This window comes from Nerophis ophidion, linkage group LG09, assembly GCF_033978795.1.
Source record: "Nerophis ophidion isolate RoL-2023_Sa linkage group LG09, RoL_Noph_v1.0, whole genome shotgun sequence".
Taxonomy (NCBI): Eukaryota; Metazoa; Chordata; class Actinopteri; order Syngnathiformes; family Syngnathidae; genus Nerophis; species Nerophis ophidion.
Window position 1 is genome coordinate 70,503,536 of NC_084619.1, and position 20,974 is coordinate 70,524,509.

General features: G+C 45.5%; 1 protein-coding gene across 1 annotated transcript in view; it reads left to right on the forward strand.

The window, feature by feature from the left end:
• Positions 1 to 20,974, forward strand: part of dachc (dachshund c) — a 122,579-nt gene that overhangs the window by 52,737 nt on the left and 48,868 nt on the right. Inside the window, 1 exon segment of the mRNA XM_061911705.1 lies at positions 12,895 to 13,004. Within this exon segment, the coding sequence (XP_061767689.1) occupies positions 12,895 to 13,004 (110 nt within the window).

Genomic DNA, 20,974 nt, shown 5'->3' on the forward strand with positions numbered 1-20,974 from the left:
AGGAGGAAAGCAATGGATGTCGAGCTGGTCTAACATGATACTGTGAAAGTTCAATCCACAATGGATCCAACACAGTCGCGAGAGTCCAGTCCAAAGCGGATCCAACACAGCAGCGAGAGTCCCGTTCACAGCGGAGCCAGCAGGAAACCATCCCAAGCGGAGGCGGATCAGCAGCACAGAGATGTCCCCAGCCGATACACAGGCAAGCAGTACATGGCCACCGGATCGGACCGGACCCCCTCCACAAGGGAGAGTGGGACATAGGAGAAAAAGAAAAGAAACGGCAGATCAACTGGTCTAAAAAGGGAGTCTATTTAAAGGCTAGAGTATACAAATGAGTTTTAAGGTGAGACTTAAATGCTTCTACTGAGGTGGCATCTCAAACTTTTACCGGGAGGGCATTCCAGAGAACTGGAGCCCGAAATGAAAACGCTCTATAGCCCGCAGACTTTTTTTGGGCTTTGGGAATCACTAATAAGCCGGAGTCCTTTGAACGCAGATTTCTTGCCGGGACATATGGTACAATACAATCGGCAAGATAGGATGGAGCTAGACCGTGTAGTATTTTATACGTAAGTAGTAAAACCTTAAAGTCACATCTTAAGTGCACAGGAAGCCAGTGCTGGTGAGACACTATAGGTAATTAATCAAACTTATGTCCAAGTATTCTTCGACATACACATTTGTCTACTTAAGTATTCTTCGACATACTCATTCTTCTACTGAAGTATTATTCTACCCAAACTTTCTTCTGCGTGTTATTTCACTTAAGTACTAATTTACCTAAGTATTATTCTACATAAGTATTCTTTTACCCATGGATTCTTCTACCTACATATTATTCAACATAAGTATTTGTCTCCCCAGGTATATTTTTACCTACCGATTCTTCTACCCTAGTATTCTTCTTCCTACGTAATCTTCTACCTAAATATTTTCCTACATAAGTAATAAGTATCGGTTCGCAGCCGGAATGAGAATCAGCACCTCCAAGTCCGAGTCCATGGTTCTCTCCCGGAAAAGGGTGGAGTGCCATCTCCGGGTTGGGGAGGAGACCCTGCCCCAAGTGGAGGAGTTCAAGTACCTAGGAGTCTTGTTCACGAGTGAGGGAAGAGTGGATCGTGAGATGGACAGGCGGATCGGTGCGGCGTCTTCAGTAATGCGGACGTTGTACCGATCCGTTGTGGTGAAGAAGGAGCTGAGCCGGAAGGCAAAGCTCTCAATTTACCGGTCGATCTACGTTCCCATCCTCACCTATGGTCATGAGCTTTGGGTCATGACCAAAAGGATAAGATCACGGGTACAAGCGGCCCAAATGAGTTTGGGTCTCTCCCTTAGAGATAGGGTGAGAAGCTCTGCCATCCGGGAGGAACTCAAAGTAAGGCCACGGGGAAGACCCAGGACACGTTGGGAAGACTATGTCTCCCGGCTGGCCTGGGAACGCCTCGGGATCCCCCGGGAAGAGCTAGACGAAGTGGCTGGGGAGAGGGAAGTCTGGGCTTCCCTGCTTAGGCTGCTGCCCCCGCGACCCGACCTCGGATAAGCGGAAGAAGATGGATGGATGGATGGAAGTAATAAGTATTATTCTCTGTGGTGTTCTACCTTACCCAAGTATTCTTTTACCTCCAGCGAAAGCCCCTCCTCACCTTAGCCGGGAATCAAACCTTTGCCCTCTGCCATGAAACACACAAGTGTGCACCATATCTTTGCCACACCACTATTACTATTAGTACCTTTTTGTGGGATTATTGCAGTAGCTCATGGTCCTCTCTGCAGTTGAGTAAATACATGTTGGCCACTACTGAACACACACACACACACGCACACACACACACACACACACACACACACACATACACGCACACACAGCTGCTCCCTATCAGCGCCTGTAGCGTTCCACTTGTTTTGACTCCAACACTTCCTCTCTTTTCATTACCTTTCTCCTCACTCCTGACTGTGGACTGATCTGTCATCTTCTGTTAGCTTTTCTTTCTCTTCCACCTGCGCAAAGTCACAGCTGCAACATTTGCCGTTTCAAGTTGCGCACACACACACACACACACACACACACAGAGGTGGGTAGTAACGCGCTACATTTACTCCGTGACATCTACTTGAGTAACTTTTGGGATAAATTGTACTTCTAAGAGTAGTTTTAATGCAACATACTTTTACTTTTACTTGAGTATATTGATAGAGAAGAAACACTACTTTTACTTCGCTCCATTTATCTACATTCAGCTTGCTACTCGCTACTGATTTTTATCGATCTGTTAATGCACGCTTTGTTTGTTTTGTTTTGTCAGACAGACCTTTTAAAGTAGGATCTATCACATGGCTGCGTTTCACCAATCAAATGCAGTCACTGGTGACGTTTGACTCCGTTTCACCGATCAAATGCAGTCACCGGTGACGTTTGACTCCGTTTCACCAATCAAATGCAGTCACTGCTGACGTTTGACTCCGTTTCGCCAATCAAATGCAGTCACTGCTGACGTTTGACTCCGTTTCACCAATCAAATGCAGTCACTGCTGACGTTTGACTCCGTTTCACCAATCAAATGCAGTCACTGCTGACGTTTGACTCCGTTTCACCAATGAAATGCAGTCACTGGTGACGTTTGACTCCGTTTCACCGATCAAATGCAGTCACTGCTGACGTTTGACTCCGTTTCACCAATCAAATGCAGTCACTGCTGACGTTTGACTCCGTTTCACCAATCAAATGCAGTCACTGCTGACGTTTGACTCCGTTTCACCAATCAAATGCAGTCACTGGTGACGTTTGACTCCGTTTCACCAATGAAATGCAGTCACTGGTGACGTTTGACTCCGTTTCACCGATCAAATGCAGTCACTGCTGACGTTTGACTCCGTTTCACCAATCAAATGCAGTCACTGGTGACGTTTGACTCCGTTTCACCGATCAAATGCAGTCACTGGTGATGTTTGACTCCGTTTCACCAATCAAATGCAGTCACTGCTGACGTTTGACTCCGTTTCACCAATCAAATGCAGTCACTGCTGACGTTTGACTCCGTTTCACCAATGAAATGCAGTCACTGGTGACGTTTGACTCCGTTTCACCGATCAAATGCAGTCACTGCTGACGTTTGACTCCGTTTCACCAATCAAATGCAGTCACTGCTGACGTTTGACTCCGTTTCACCAATCAAACAGAGCCAGGGGGTCACATGATTAACTGCACACTTTTTTATTTTTTTATTACACCTTTATTTATACATTTTAACATTTACCAACAGTTGAAAATAATAATCAAATTAAGTACAAAACAGTATAAAAAAACGTACAAAACAACGCCAGGGGGGTTGTAAATTCAATGTAACTAAAATAGAATGCAAAAAAAATATATATATATATATATATATAAAGTAAACAAAGTGCAAAGCCATAGGCTCACTCAGTCTCAGTAAATAACTTAAATTTGGAACATCATCGTTGTCACAGCTTTTTGCTTGTTAGGGGTAGAGTGTTTTGATGTAGAGTTCTATATCTGTTTTAAGGGCACAAAAAACAGGTCGGGTATTCAGAAACTTACATTTATGAATATAAAACTTAGCTAATAGTATAATGAGATTGCAAAGGTAAAATTAATTTTCACATTTTTTTCAATACTATATTATTTAATATATATTATTGTTTTAGTTGCTTAAGAGATATCCCTGGCTCTGAATGTCTTCATTGCTATTTTTATGTTTTTTGTGCATTACTTGTTGCCATCATCATTAAACAAACAGGTTACTCATCAGTTACTCAGTACTTGAGTAGTTGTTTCACCACATACTTTTTACTTTTACTCAAGTAAATATTTGGGTGACTACTCCTTACTTTTACTTGAGTAATACATCTCTAAAGGGGACGGCGTGGCGCAGTGGTAGAGTGGCCGTGCGCAACCCGAGGGTCCCTGGTTCAAATCCCACCTAGTACCAACCTCGTCACGTCCGTTGTGTCCTGAGCAAGACACTTCACCCTTGCTCCTGATGGGTGCTGGTTGGCGCCTTGCATGGCAGCTCCCTCCATCAGTGTGTGAATGTGTGTGTGAATGGGTGAATGTGGAAGTAGTGTCAAAGCGCTTTGAGTACCTTGAAGGTAGAAAAGCGCTATACAAGTACAACCCATTTAAAGTAACAGTACTCTTACTTGAGTACAATTTCTGGCTACTCTGCACACACACACACACACACACACACACACACACACACACACACACACACACACACACACATAGGAAGTATGAAGGTTAGACTTCAATGTACTATTATGCCATTTTAATGTGTGTGTGTGTGTGTGTGTGTGGCCAGTGCTGGCATGAGGGAGGACGTCTGGGTGAGATTTTAATTAAAGTTTGAGACAAAGAGGTCATAAGGCATACACCCCCTCCTCTGTGCACACCTTACACACACACACACACACACACACAGAAAATGCACTGTTTTCTCTTCCCCCCTCCTCTCTCTCATTCCATCCCCTCAGCTTGATGACTTTTCCATGAAAGGCTTTTTCATTAATCCTACCTCAGGGAACCCAGCGCTCTTCAACCTGGCTCACACACACACACACACACACACACACACACACACACACACACATACACACATAAGACCTCCCCGTGCGGGTCACTTTGATGTATCAACACACAGTTAAAGAGTAAAGCCAAAAAGAGGTTTGTCCTGTGTGGATGTGAGTGCAGCAAACAAGGTGCAGGCAGCCATCAGGACATTAATTAGCGTGTGCAAGTAAACATTTGTGAGGGAAGAGGAAGCGGCTGCAATAAAAACTTATTTCCCCCCCCCCCCCATTTGAAGTGGTCTTATCAGTTGGAGGCGTGTTACCTTCAAACGGACCACTAAAAATGTGCATCCTGCTTTTGTGCAGCACTACATGCACTTTGTGTTGCCGTGGAGACGTGTGATGATAACCAGATAGATTTATTGTGCTCCTACAACCTATCAACACTTCACTTTTCTCAGTGTTTTCTTATATTTCCACCAGTAAGACACTTGTTAGGATTTGACTTAAAATGCCACAAGTTGACCTGTAAACACTCTCGTGCTTGGATTCAACACTGATGAACTTCTGTTTATTCCTGACCGACAGTTAGTGATGTTGAACTGTACTTAAAACACCAATAGTTAACTTTATCACTTTGCAAACACCTTCATTTAACATTATTTTACCGTATTTCCTTGAATTGCCGCCGGGGCGCTAATTAATTTAAAACCTCTTCTCACGCCGGCGTTTACCGAAGGCATGCGGTAAATTTAGGCCCGCGCTTATAAATTCGAGTGTGATGTAAGGATACCATCATGAAAAGCACATTTAATTAAAAATAACGTTATTATGGTCTTACCTTTACTTATAAATGAAGTCCATGCGCAGCTCCTTCTGATCAATAACTTGTTTATAGAAGTCTTCCATATCTTTCTTCACTTTTAAAAGTCTCTCTGTCTCGATGGAGATCTTCCTTTATTACCTCCTGCTTCGATTGAAAGTCCAGTTTAGAAAACGGTTTTATTTTAGATATGTAATCCTCCATGTTAAAAGTGCAAGCGAGAGGAAAAAAATAAACGATCGCTGCTTGTTGTCACTTCTTCTGCAGCCGAGTAGTCGCAAGAAGGATCACTAGCGCCCTCTACCACCAGGAGGCGGGAGTCATTTAATGACTCATATTTGACACACGCAGCTACGGTATATTAATGAAACATAGCTGCTTACTGTTCTTTTTAGCATATTCAATCGCTTGGACCTTAGATACTACTGAATAGCTCTTAATCTTCTTCCCTTTATGCGATTTCAAATGATTGAAATCAGCCTCCTCCAATTTGAGTCGTGACGTGACGAGTTTGACCCGGTGGAAATTCTAGACCCCCGTAAGTAACTCCATAAACATCACCATGTTCCTTCTCGAGAGTAGTTTTACTTTATTTTGTCATTAGGTTGAAATGTGGTTAACCCCGTTGTGTTCTTGCATATGCCAGTAAATCATGTACAAATGTAGCTAAAACACCACTTTGCAAACTCTTTCACGTTCTCTTGCGAGAGTAGTTTTACTTTATTTTTACTTTAGTTTAAAGGCCTTCTGAAAGCCACTACTAGCGACCACGCAGTCTGATAGTTTATATATCAATGATGAAATATTAACATTGCAACACATGCCAATACGGCCTTTTTAGTTTACTAAATTGCAATTTTAAATTTCCCGCCAAGTGTCATGTTGAAAACGTCGCGGTATGATGACTCGTGCGTTTGACGCCTCAGGTTGTAGCGGACATTTTTTTCTCAGCCTGATCCAAGCAATAAGTAGTCTGTTTTTAATCGCATAATTCCACAGTATTCTGGACATCTGTGTTGCTGAATGTTTTGCAATTTGTTCAATTAATATTGAGAAGTCAAAGTAGAAAGATGAAGGTGGAAGCTTTTAGCCACACAAACACAGTTTCCTTGTTTAAAAATCCTGAAGGCGAAGCTTTACTATGGATCAGAGCGGTCAAGCGAACATGGATCCCGACCAAATGTCAACCAGCAGTTCTTCGGTGGAAAATTGTGGTAATAAGTCGGCTCTTACCGGAGACATGAGCGGAGCTTCCAGCAGCGTGACTTGTCTCAGAGACACCGGGTCAACACACGTACACGTGGCCACACCCCTAGGTACTATTTATCTCACTAAAACACTAACACAATGGGAAGATAAGGGATTTTCCAGAATTATCATAGTCAATGTGTCTAATAACATCTTCAATCGCCTTTTTTTTATTTTGTAAACCTTGCCTGATACTTCCGGTGCAGGCAAGGTTTTTTATTAGCGACCTAAAGTTGCAAAGTTTACTCTTCTAAATCCTTTCAGGAAAAATATGGCGAAATGATGAAGTATGACACATAGAACGGACCTGCTATCCCCGTTTGAATAAGAACATCTCATTTCAGTAGGCCTTTAACAGTTGTGACTTAGTTTTATGTTTGCATGACTCTGGGAAAAAGTGACAGAGGACAAACACAACAGATTCTATGACTTTGTCCCCCAAAATAACTTAAATACACACATTTGCCAACACATACTGTACCTAGTACGGTAGGAGGCCACGGGGAAGACCCAGGACACGTTGGGAAGACTATGTCTCCCGGCTGGCCTGGGAACGCCTCGGGATCCCCCGGGAAGAGCTAGACGAAGTGGCTGGGGAGAGGAAGTCTGGGCTTCCCTGCTTAGGCTGTTGCCCCCGCGACCCGACCTCGGATAAGCGGAAGAAGATGGATGGATGGATGGATGGATACTGTACCTATTGCACATTCCTATGTGGAAACCTAAATGTGTGTGTGTGTGTGTGTGTGTGTGTGTGTGTGTGTGTGTGTGTGTGTGTGTGTGTGTGTGTGTGTGTGTGTGTGTGATGTCAGCTGTATGGATGGATGGATGGATGGATACTGTACCTATTGCACATTCCTATGTGGAAACCTAAATGTGTGTGTGTGTGTGTGTGTGTGTGTGTGTGTGTGTGTGTGTGTGTTGTGTGTGTGTGTGTGTGTGTGTGTGTGTGTGTGTGTGTGTGTGTGTGTGTGTGATGTCAGCTGTCACATCCCAGTCGGTCCGGGCCCATAATAAGAGACAATAATAACAACTCATTAAAACCGAGGGCAGGAACTGTGGAGCTCATCGGCTCATCAAATTAACCTTTGAACACTTCACACACACTCACACACACACACACACACACGTGCGTGGATGCTACCTGTTTTTCCTCCCAGTTAGCGGCTACATAATCTCTCTCCGCCAGTGGGTGTGTCAACAGGGGATTGGTCCTTTCTGCCGGGTAATTGATGAATTATATGCAATATGCAAATGAGGCGCCATTAATCTCCTGACTGACAGCTTCGTTTATGGTGCCTTAATGACGGCTGGATTAGATTCTAATTAAAATCTGCTGAAAGACACCCCCGCGCTAGAAAGCGGCTGCTGCTGCTCATCTTTCGCCCACTTTTTTTTTTTTCGTTTCTCTTTTTTTTGAGTTTAATCTCCTCCACCTCTTCTTCACACTTTCTTTGGCCGCGCCACGCCTCCTCGTGTCCCCTCTGGCGGGCACAGGCGGATGTTGTGAAGTGTGTTTGTTAGTTAGTTGGGAGAGGAGATGCTTGATGTGGCCCGTGTCTTATTCCTCATTGGCAGGACATTGGCAGCATTTAGTCAGAGGCCAGGTGATGTCTGACAGCTTCTCCCTGTCTTCCATCTCCACATCTCCCCATCTTCCATCTCCAGATCTCCACATCTCCCCATCTCCCCATCTCCACATCTCCCATCTTACATCTCCACATCTCCCATCTTCCATCTCCCCATCTCTCCACATCTCCCCATCTTCCATCTCCACATCGTCCCCATCTTCCATCTCCACATCTCCACATCTCCCCATCTTCCATCTCCACATCTCCCATCTCCCCATCTCCACATCTCCACATCTCCCCATCTTCCATCTCCACATCTCCCCATCTTCCATCTCACATCTCCCATCTTCCATCTTCCATCTTCCATCTCCCCATCTCCACATCTCCCCATCTTCCATCTCCACATCTCCCATCTTACATCTCACATCTCCCCATCTCATCTCCACATCTCCCATTCTTCCATCTCCACATCTCCATCTCCTCCATCTCCACATCTCCACATCTCCCCATCTTCCATCTCCACATCTCCCCATCTTCCATCTCCACATCTCCCATCTCCATCTTCCATCTTCCATCTCCACATCTCCACATCTCCCATCTTCCATCTCCACATTCCCCATCTTCCATCTCCACATCTCCACATCTCCCCATCTTCCATCTTCCATCTCCACATCTCCCATCTCCCCATCTCCACATCTCCCACATCTCCCATCTTCCATCTCCACATCTCCCCATCTCCATCTCCACATCTCCCCATCTTCCATCTTCCATCTTCCATCTCCACATCTCCCCATCTTCCATCTCCACATCTCCCCATCTCCACATCTCCCCATCTCCCCATCTTCCATCTCCACATCTCCCCATCTTCCATCACCACATCTCCCCATCTTCCATCTCCACATCTCCCCATCTTCCATCTCCACATCAGCCATCTTACATCTCCACATCTCCCCATCTTCCATCTCCACATCTCCCCATCTTCCATCTCCACATCTCCACATCTCCCCATCTTCCATCTCCACATCTCCCCATCTTCCATCTCCACATCTCCCCATCTTCCATCTCCACATCTCCCCATCTTCCATCTTCCATCTCCACATCTCCCCTGATCTTCCATCTCCACATCTCCCCATCTTCCATCTCCACATCTCCCATCTTCCATCTTCCATCTTCCATCTCCACATCTCCACATCTCCCCATCTTCCATCTCTCACATCTCCCCATCTTCCATCTCCACATCTCCACATCTCCCCATCTTCCATCTCCACATCTCCCCATCTTCCATCTCACATCTCCCCATCTTCCATCTCCACATCTCCCATCTTCCATCTTCCATCTCCACATCTCCCCATCTCCCCATCTCCACATCTCCACATCTCCCCATCTTCCATCTCCACATCTCCCCATCTTCCATCTCCACATCTCCCCATCTTCCATCTTCCATCTTCCATCTCCCCATCTCCACATCTCCCCATCTCCACATCTCCACATCTCCCCATCTTCCATCTCCACATCTCCCCCATCTTCCATCTCCACATCTCCCCATCTTTCCATCTCCACATCTCCCCATCTTCATCTCCACATCTCCCCATCTTCCATCTCCACATCAGCCCATCTTCCATCTCCACATCTCCCCATCTTCCATCTCCACATCTCCCCATCTTCCATCTCCCCATACTCCACATCTCCCCATCTTCCATCCCCACATCTCCCCATCTTCCATCTCCACATCTCCCCATCTTCCATCTCCACATCTCCCCATCTTCCATCTCGACATCTCCCCATCTTCACATCTCCACATCTCCCCATCTTCCATCTCCACATCTCCCCATCTCCATCTCCACATCTCCCACATCTTCCATCTCCACATCTCCCATCTTCCCATCTTCCATCCACATCTCGCATATTCCATCTCCACATCTCCACACTCCATCTTCCATCTCACATCTCCCCATCTTCATCTCCACATCTCCCCATCTTCCATCTCCACATCTCCCCATCTTCCATCTCCACATCTCCCCATCTTCCATCTCCACATCTCCCATCTTCATCTCCACATCTCCACATCTCCCATCTTCCATCTCCACATCTCCCCATCTTCCATCTCCACATCTCCCCATCTTCCATCTCCACATCTCCCCATCTTCCATCTCCACATCTCCCATCTTCCATCTCACATCTCCCCATCTTCCATCTCCACATCTCCCCATCTTCCATCTCCACATCTCCCCATCTTCCATCTCCACATCTTCCCATCTTCCATCTCCACATCTCCCATCTTCCATCTCCACATCTCCACATCTCCCCATCTTCCATCTCCACATCTCCCCATCTTCCATCTCCACATCTCCCCATCTTCCATCTCCACATCTCCCATCTTCCATCTCCACATCTCCCATATTCCTCTCCACATCTCCCCATCTTCCATCTCCACATCTCCCCATCTTCCATCTCCACATCTCACATCCCATCTTCCATCTCCACATCTCCCCATCTCCACATCTCCCTTCTTCCATCTCCACATCTCCCCATCTTCCATCTCCACATCTCCCCATCTTCCATCTCCACATCTCTCCCATCTTCACATCTCCACATCTCCACATCTCCCATCTTCCATCTCCACATCTCCCCATCTCCACATCTCCCATCTTCCATCTCCACATCTCCCATCTTCCATCTCCACATCTCCCATCTCCACATCTCCCCATCTTCCATCTCCACATCTCCACATCTCCCCATCTTCCATCTCCACATATTCCATCTCCACATCTCCATCATCTCCCCATCTCCCATCTTCCATCTCCCATCTCCCCATCTCCACATCTCCACATCTCCACATCTCCACATCTCCACATCTCCCATCTTCCATCTCCACATCTCCACATCTCCCCATCTTCCATCTCCACATCTCCACATCTCCCATCTCCCCACTACAGCAACACACATAAGGCGCACTCACGCCACACTTTGGTATGCAATGGAGTACAAACCTCCCTTTCCATATGAGTTGGGAAATTGTGTTAGATGTAAATATAAACAGAATACAATGATTTACAAATCATTTTCAACCCATATTCAGTTGAATATGCTACAAATACAACATATTTCATGTTCAAACTCATAAACTTAATAATAAAAATTACTTAGAATTTCATGGCTGCGACACGTGGCAAAGTAGTTGGGAAAGGGCATGTTCACCACTGTGTTACATCACCTTTTCTTTTAACAACACTCAATAAACGTTTGAGGAAAGTAATTGTTGAAGCTTTGAAAGTGGATATTCTATCCCATTCTTGTTTTATATGCCGAGCTATACCAACCGAGGCGTTATGGTAGAGCGGCCCGTGCCAGCAATTTGAGGGTTGCCAGTTCGATTCCCACTTCCGCCATCCTAGTCGCTGCCGTTGTGTCCGTGGGCAAGACACTTTACCCACCTGCTCCCAGTGCCTACCCACGCTGGTTTAAATGTAACTTAGATATTGGGTTTCACTATGTAAAGCGCTTTGAGTCACTAGAGAAAAAGCGCTATATAAATATAATTCACGTCACTTATGTAGAGCTTCAGTCGTTCAAACAGTCCGGGGTCTCCGCTGTCGTATTTTACGCTTCATAATGCGCCACACATTTTCCATGGGAGACAGGTCTGGATTGCAGGCGGGCCAAGAAAGTACCGCACATCTTTTTTTACGAAGTCTTGCTGAAATAAGCAGGGGCGTCCATGATAATGTTGCTTGGATGACAACATATGTTGCTCCAAAACCTGTATGTACCTTTCAGCATTAATGTGCCTTCACAGATCCATGCCTTGGGCACTAATGCACCCCCATACCATCACAGATGCTGGCTTTTGAACTTTGCGCCTATAACAATCCGAAGGGGTTATTTTCCTCTTTGTTCCGGAGGACACCACGTCCTCTGTTTCCAAATATAATTTGAAATGTGCACTCGTCAGACCACAGAACTACTTTTCACTTTGCATCAGTCCATCTTAGATGAGCTCGGGCCCAGCCAAGCCGGCGGCGTTTCAGGATGTTGTTGATAAATGGGTTTGGCTTTGCATAGTAGAGCTTTAACTTGCACTTACAGACATAGCGACCAACCGTAGTTACTGACAGTGGTTTTATGAAGTGTTCCTGAGCCTATGTGGTGATATCCTTTACACTGATGTCGGTTTTTGATGCAGTACCCGCCCGAGGGATCAAAAGTCGTGATATCATCACTTACGTGCCGTGACTTCTCCAGATTCTCTGAACTTTTTGATGATTTTACGGACCGTAAATGGTAAAATCCCTAAATTCCTTGCGATAGCTCGTATTCATTAAAAACAAACCCGAGGTTTATTTTAACATGTTTAATATTTGGCGGATGTAACATTACACGCAGTTCGAACAGTTACACTGTGTTGGAATATTTACAATATGCAACCATTTTGGTGAAGAGATATGAAAAGAAGAGCAGCGAGTGAGGTGGGGGGGGAGGTGGCTCCGCTCACATTTACTAAGCAAACACACGGAGGAGTAAGATGAAGTGTAATGAGGCGCTTTATTGATGCCAGAGGGAAGTCTTTGTACTGCGGAGGTGGGAGGGCAGATTTGTTGTTGTGCTGCAGCCTTCTTGCTTGCCGCCTCTTTCTTCCTTGACTTTCTCGACTTAAAGGCCAGTCGCTGCTTCTCAGCGGGACTCCGAGAGAGCGGAGTGGCTAATAAGCAATCTTCTCTTCCGCAGTTCCAGACCCGGACGACCGCCCAAGAGGCTGCAGACTGTGAGCGAGGGCGGCACGCACCACATGATGGCCCACGGCGCTCTGATGCACGCCGGCATCATGCCTGCAGCAGGTGACCACCGACACTCTTCTGTCACGGAGAGGATCTTTGACTCAAACACCAGCACTATCTTGGCATATAGAGGATCTTTGACTAGCAGCTCCTTGGAAACACCAGCACTATCTTGGCATATAGAGGATCTTTGACTAGGGTTTTTAGTGGGTCCCTAAAAACAACATGGCTCTCATGGCATATAGAGGATCTTTGACTAGGGTTTTTAGTAAGTCCCTAAAAACAACATAGCTCTCTTGGCATATAGTGGATCTTTGACTAGGGTTTTTAGTAAGTCCCTAAAAACGACATGTTTCTCATGGCATATAGAGGATCTTTGACTAGGGTTTGCGGTAGGTCTTTAAAAACAACATGGCTCTCTTGGCATATAGAGGATCTTTGACTAGGGTTTTTAGTGGGTCCCTAAAAACAACATGGCTCTCTTGGCATATAGAGAATCTTTGACTAGGGTTTTTAGTGGGTCCCTAAAAACTACATGGCTCTCTTGGCATATAGAGGATCTTTGACTAGGTATTTAGTGGGTCCCTAAAAACAACATGGCTCTTTTGGCTTATAGAGGATCTTTGACTAGGGTATTTAGTGGGTCTCTAAAAACAACATGGCTCTCTTGGCATATAGAGGATCTTTGACTAGGTTTTTAGTGGGTCTCTAAAAACAACATGGCTCTCTTGGCATATAGAGGATCTTTGACTTGGGTTTTTAGTAAGTCCATAAAAAACAACATGGCTCTCTTGGCATATAGAGGATCTTTGACTAGGGGTTTTAGTGGGTCCCTAAAAACAACACGGTTCTCTTGGCATATGGAGGATCTTTGACTACGGTTTTTAGTGGGTCCCTAAAAACAACACGGCTCTCATGACATATAGTGGATCTTTGACTAGGGTTTTTAGTGGGTCCCTAAAACAACATGGCTCTATTGGCATATAGAGGATCTTTGACTAGGGCTTTTAGTGGGTCCCTAAAAACAACATGGCTCTCTTGGGCATATAGAGGATCTTTGACTAGGGTTTTTAGTAAGTCACTAAAAACAACACGGCTCTCTTGGCATATAGTGGATCTTTGACTAGGGTTTTTAGTAAGTCCCTAAAAACGACATGTTTCTCATGGCATATAGAGGATCTTTGACTAGGGTTTGCGGTAGGTCTTTAAAAACAACATGGCTCTCTTGGCATATAGAGGATCTTTGACTAGGGGTTTTTAGTGGGTCCCTAAAAACAACACGGCTCTCTTGGCATATAGAGATCTTTGACTAGGGTTTTTAGTGGGTCCCTAAAAACTACATGGCTCTCTTGGCATATAGAGGATCTTTGACTAGGGTATTTAGTGGGTCCCTAAAAACAACATGGCTCTTTTGGCTTATAGAGGATCTTTGACTAGGGTTTTTAGTGGGTCTCTAAAAACAACATGGCTCTCTTGGCATTTGGAGGATCTTTAACTAGGGTTTTTAGTGGGTCCCTAAAAACTACATGGCTCTCTTGGCATATAGAGGATCTTTGACTAGGGTATTTAGTGGGTCCCTAAAAACAACATGGCTCTTTTGGCTTATAGAGGATCTTTGACTAGGGTTTTTAGTGGGTCTCTAAAAACAACATGGCTCTCTTGGCATTTGGAGGATCTTTAACTAGGGTTTTTGGTGGGTCTCTAAAAACAACATGGCTCTCTTGGCATATAGAGGATCTTTGACTAGGGTTTTTAGTGGGTCCCTAAAAACAACATGGCTCTCTTGGCATATAGAGGATCTTTGACTAGGGTTTTTAGTGGGTCCCTAAAAACAACATGGGTCTCTTGGCATATAGAGGATCTTTGACTAGGGTTTTTAGTGGGTCCCTAAAAATAACAAGGCTCTTTTGGCCTGTAGAGGATCTTTGACTAGGGTTTTTAGTGGCTTCCTAAAAACAACATGGCTCTTTTGGCCTGTAGAGGATCTTTGACTAGGGTTTTTAGTAAGTCCATAAAAACAACATGGCTCTCTTGGCCTGTAGAGGATCTTTGACTAGGGTTTTTTGTGGGTTCCTAAAAACAAAACGCATCTCTTGGCATATAGAGGATCTTTGACTAGGGTTTTTAGTGGGTCTCTAAAAACAACATGGCTCTCTTGGCATATAGAGGATCTTTGACTAGGGGTTTTAGTGGGTCCCTAAAAACAACATGGCTCTCTTGGCATATAGAGGATCTTTGACTAGGGTTTTTAGTGGGTCACTAAAAACAACGTGGGTCTCTTGGCATATAGAGGATCTTTGACTAGGGTTTTTAGTGGGTCCCTAAAAACAACACGGCTCTCATGACATATAGTGGATCTTTGACTAGGGTTTTTAGTGGGTCCCTAAAAACAACATGGCTCTATTGGCATATAGAGGATCTTTGACTAGGGCTTTTAGTGGGTCCCTTAAAACAACATGGCTCTCTTGGCATATAGAGGATCTTTGACTAGGGTTTTTAGTAAGTCACTAAAAACAACACGGCTCTCTTGGCATATAGTGGATCTTTGACTAGGGTTTTTAGTAAGTCCCTAAAAACGACATGTTTCTCATGGCATATAGAGGATCTTTGACTAGGGTTTGCGGTAGGTCTTTAAAAACAACATGGCTCTCTTGGCATATAGAGGATCTTTGACTAGGGTTTTTAGTGGGTCCCTAAAAACAACACGGCTCTCTTGGCATATAGAGAATCTTTGACTAGGGTTTTTAGTGGGTCCCTAAAAACTACATGGCTCTCTTGGCATATAGAGGATCTTTGACTAGGGTATTTAGTGGGTCCCTAAAAACAACATGGCTCTTTTGGCTTATAGAGGATCTTTGACTAGGGTTTTTAGTGGGTCTCTAAAAACAACATGGCTCTCTTGGCATTTGGAGATCTTTAACTAGGGTTTTTAGTGGGTCCCTAAAAACATCATGGCTCTCTTGGCATATAGAGGATCTTTGACTAGGTTTGCAGTAGGTCTTTAAAAACAAGATGGCTCTCTTGGCCTGTAGAGGATCTTTGACTAGGGTTTTTAGTAAGTCCATAAAAACAACATGGCTCTCTTGGCCTGTAGAGGATCTTTGACTAGGGGTTTTTTGTGGGTTCCTAAAAACAACACGCATCTCTTGGCATATAGAGGATCTTTGACTAGGGTTTTTGGTGGGTCTCTAAAAACAACATGGCTCTCTTGGCATATAGAGGATCTTTGACTAGGGTTTTTAGTGGGTCCCTAAAAACAACATGGCTCTCTTGGCATATAGAGGATCTTTGACTAGGGTTTTTAGTGGGTCCCTAAAAACAACATGGGTCTCTTGGCATATAGAGGATCTTTGACTAGGGTTTTAGTGTGTCCCCTAAAAACAACAAGGCTCTTTTGGCCTGTAGCAGGATCTTCTGACTAGGGTTTTTAGTGGCTTCCTAAAAACAACATGGCTCTTTTGGCCTGTAGAGGACATCTTTGACTAGGGTTTTTAGTAAGTCCATAAAAACAACATGGCTCTCTTGGCCTGTAGAGGATCTTTGACTAGGGTTTTTTGTGGTTCCTAAAAACAAAACGCATCTCTTGCATATAGAGGATCTTTTGACTAGGGGTTTTAGTGGGTCTCTAACAAACAACATGGCTCTCTTGGCATATAGAGGATCTTTGACTAGGGGTTTTAGTGGGTCCCTAAAAACAACATGGCTCTCTTGGCATATAGAGGATCTTTGACTAGGGTTTTTAGTGGGTCACTAAAAACAACATGGGTCTCTTGGCATATAGAGGATCTTTGACTAGGGTTTTTAGTGGGTCCCTAAAAACAACATGGCTCTCTTGGCATATAGAGGATCTTTGGCTAGGGTTTTTAGTGGGTCCCTAAAAACAACATGGCTCTCTTGGCATATAGAGGATCTTTGACTAAGGTTTTTAGTGGGTCCCTAAAAACAACATGGCTCTCTTGGCATATAGAGAATCTTTGACTAGGGTTTTTAGTGGGTCTCTAAAAACAACATGGCTCTCTTGGCATATAGAGGATCTTTGACTAGGGTTTTTAGTGGGTCCCTAAAAACAACATGGCTCTCTTGGCATATAGAGGATCTTGACTAGGGTTTTTAGTGGGTCCCTAAAAATAACATGGGTCTCTTGGCATATAGAGGATCTTTGACTAGGGTTTTTAGTGGGTCCCTAAAAACAACATGGCTCTCTTGGCATATAGAGGATCTTTGACTAGGGTTTTTAGTGGGTCCCTAAAAACAACATGGCTCTCTTGGCATTTGGAGGATCTTTGACTAGGGTTTTTAGTGGGTCCCTAAAAACAACATGGCTCCCTTGGCATATAGAGGATCTTTGACTAGGGTTTTTAGTGGGTCTCTAAAAACAACATGGCTCTCTTGGCATATAGAGAATCCTTGACTAGGGTTTTTAGTGGGTCTCTAAAAACAACATGGCTCTCTGTAGTGTAATGCCAGCAGCTAAAAGCAACTGCGTGAGAAGGTATACTCCAATATCACCAAATACCGTATTTCCTTGAATTGCCGCCGGGTATTTAGTATGCGCCTGCCTAGAATTACTGCAGGGTCAAACTCGTTTCGCAAAATATAATTTTTATTACCATATGCCTAGAATTTCCACCGGGTCAAACTCGTCACGTCACGAGTGACACTTCACCTGTCATCATTTTCAAATTGGAGGAGGCTGATTTCAATCATTTGAAATCGCATAAAGGGAAGAAGATTATGAGCTATTCAGTAGGATTTAAGGTCCAAGCTATTGAATATGCTAAAAAGAACAGTAAGCAGCTATGTTTTATTAATATACCGTAGCTGCGTGTGTCAAATATGAGTCATTAAATGACTCCCGCCTCCTGGTGGTAGAGGGCGCTAGTGATCCTTCTTGCGACTACTCGGCTGCAGAAGAAGTGACAACAAGCACCGATCGTTTATTATTTCCTCTCGCTTGCACTTTTAACATGGAGGATTACATATCTAAAATAAAACCGTTTTCTAAACTGGACTTTCAATCGAAGCAGGAGGTAATAAAGGAAGATTTCCATCGAGAAAGAGACTTTTGAGACTGAAGAAAGATAAGGAAGACTTCTATAAACAAGTTATCGATTCTTTTGATCAGAAGGAGCTGCGCATGGACTTCATTTATAATAACGTTGTTTTTTTATTAAATGTGCTTTTCATGATGGTATCCTTACATCACACTCAAATTTTGAAGCGCAGGCCTAAATTTACCACATGCCTTTGGTAAGCGCCGGACTGAGAAGAGGTTTTAAAATTAATTAGCGCCCCGCCGGCAATTCAAGGAAACACGGTATCGCCCAGCCCTATGTTTATTGAAGTCTGCAAGATGCAGGATTGTGTGTTTTGTCGCCGCGTCGTGTGCGAGGGGGAGAAGTCATTGTCCGTCATCTCCAAAGTTGCCCTCGTCTCTTGCGACGCCGTCTTTTCATTCTGCAACTCCGAAGAAGCCATTTTTCTATCAAACACTTCCTCTTCTTCTTCAAAGGTGTGTGTGTGTGTGCGTGTGTGTGTGTTTGTGTGTGTTTGCATGGGCGCTTCTCTCTGGGAAAAGATCTGGGATTCCCACCTGAAGGAGAGGGCACGGCGGCAATGTCATTGCTCCTGATTAGAGGCGGCCCCCATGAGAAGGCAGAGCGAGGACTTTTCAGCGTTAAAAGGCCGCTGGAATCTTTTTGATGCCATGTCTCCTTCAGTGTGTCTTTCTTGCCCACGCACACACACGCACACACACACACACACACACGCAACACGGCGGCCCGCTGTGTCGCTGACATTTGAAAAGGTAACGTCAGGAGAAAGACGGGAGTGCCGGAAGAGAAGAAAAGGGACAATTTGTGGCGGCTGTCCACATGTGTGAGCTCTGAGAAGAAGAGGTGGAGTTTGCAGCCCAGATCAGGAAATGAAGACTTTAGGCCTTGTTTGTGTTTCCTGGCCGGTGTTTGCACAGTCGTGTGCTCCGTCCAACTTTAATCATCGGCCGTGTTTGTCCGCATTAGTGCCAGACATATTTCATTTTCTGCCTCATGCACGTTTATTCAAGGGGTGGAGGTCCCCTCACTGCGTGTCCTAATTTGCAAAGGAAGAGCACCACCTCGATTAAAAAAGAAAAGTGTCTGCACTTCCTGCATGTTTGTTGATCATGTTTTTGTTTGGCCATGTGCTGTTTGTTTTTTGGACACTCGGTTCCTGTTTTTGCACTTCCTTGTTTGTTTTGTTTCTGTCCGTCCATCCATTTACTACTGCTTATTCCCTTTGGGATCGCGGGGGGCGCTGGTGCCTATCTCAGCTACAATCAGGCGGGAGGCGGGGTACACCCTGGACAAGTCGCCATCTTATCACAGGGCCAACACAGATAGACAGACAACATTCACACACTAGGGACCATTTAGTGTTGCCAATCAACCTTTCCCCAGGTGCATGTCTTTGGAGGTGGGAGGGGCCTATCCCCAGGTGCATGTCTTTGGAGGTGGGAGGGGCCTATCATCAGGTGCATGTCTTTGGATGTTGGAGGGGCCTATCCCCAGGTGCATGTCTTTGGAGGTGGGAGGGGCCTATCCCCAGGTGCATGTCTTTGGAGGTGGGAGGGGCCTATCATCAGGTGCATGTCTTTGGATGTTGGAGGGGCCTATCCCCAGGTGCATGTCTTTGGAGGTGGGAGGGGCCTATCCTTAGTTGCATGTCTTTGGAGGTGGGAGGGGCCTATCCCCAGGTGCATGTCTTTGGAGGTGGGAGGGGCCTATCCTTAGTTGCATGTCTTTGGAGGTGGGAGGGGCCTATCCCCAGGTGCATGTGTTTGGAGGTGGGAGGGGCCTATCCCCAGGTGCATGTCTTTGGAGGTGGGAGGGGCCTATCCCCAGGTGCATGTCTTTGGAGGTGGGAGGGGCCTATCCCCAGGTGCATGTCTTTGGATGTTGGAGGGGCCTATCCCTAGGTGCATGTCTTTGAAGGTGGGAGGGGCCTATCCTTAGTTGCATGTCTTTGGAGGTGGGAGGGGCCTATCCTTAGTTGCATGTCTTTGGAGGTGGGAGGGGCCTATCCTTAGTTGCATGTCTTTGGAGGTGGGAGGGGCCTATCCCCAGGTGCATGTCTTTGGATGTTGGAGGGGCCTATCCCTAGGTGCATGTCTTTGAAGGTGGGAGGGGCCTATCCTTAGTTGCATGTCTTTGGAGGTGGGAGGGGCCTATCCCCAGGTGCATGTCTTTGGAGGTGGGAGGGGCCTATCCTTAGTTGCATGTCTTTGGAGGTGGGAGGGGCCATTCCCCAGGTGCATGTCTTTGGAGGTGGGAGAGGCCTATCCTTAGTTGCATGTCTTTGGAGGTGGGAGGGGCCTATCCCCAGGTGCATGTCTTTGGAGGTGGGAGGGGCCTATCCTTAGTTGCATGTCTTTGGAGGTGGGAGGGGCCTATCCCCAAGTGCATGTCGTTGGAGGTGGGAGGGGCCTATCTTCAGGTGCATGTCTTTGGAGGTGGGAGGGGCCTATCCCCAGGTGCATGTCTTTGGAGGTGGGAGGGGCCTATCTTCAGGTGCATGTCTTTGGAGGTGGGAGGAGCCTATCCCCAGGTGCATGTCTTTGGAGGTGGGAGGAAGCCGGCGTACCCGGAGGGAACCCACGCAGTCATGGGGAGAACATGCAAACTCCACACAGAAAGATCCTGAACCTGTCAGGCTTGCCACTGACAATTTGTTTGTGTTTTAGTTTTTCCTCTGTGTGTGTTTAGTATTTCCTGTTTTTAGTTCCTGTCAGCGCTCTTGTTTTGTTAGTTTCCTGTCTTTCTCCACGAGCGCTGTTTCACCTCAGCTGCGGCTGATTGCCACCTGGCCACACCTGGTGTCAATCAGCCCACTCCTATTTTTTACCTGCTTTGTACCTCCAGTCAGTTTTGGATCATTGTCTTGTCGATGTCACTTCTTGTCGCTCTTGTCATTGCTACCTGTCGTGTCGTGTCGTATCTTGTCGAGTCAATGCAGGGCTGCGGTAAGCTATATTTAGTTAGATGTTTTTA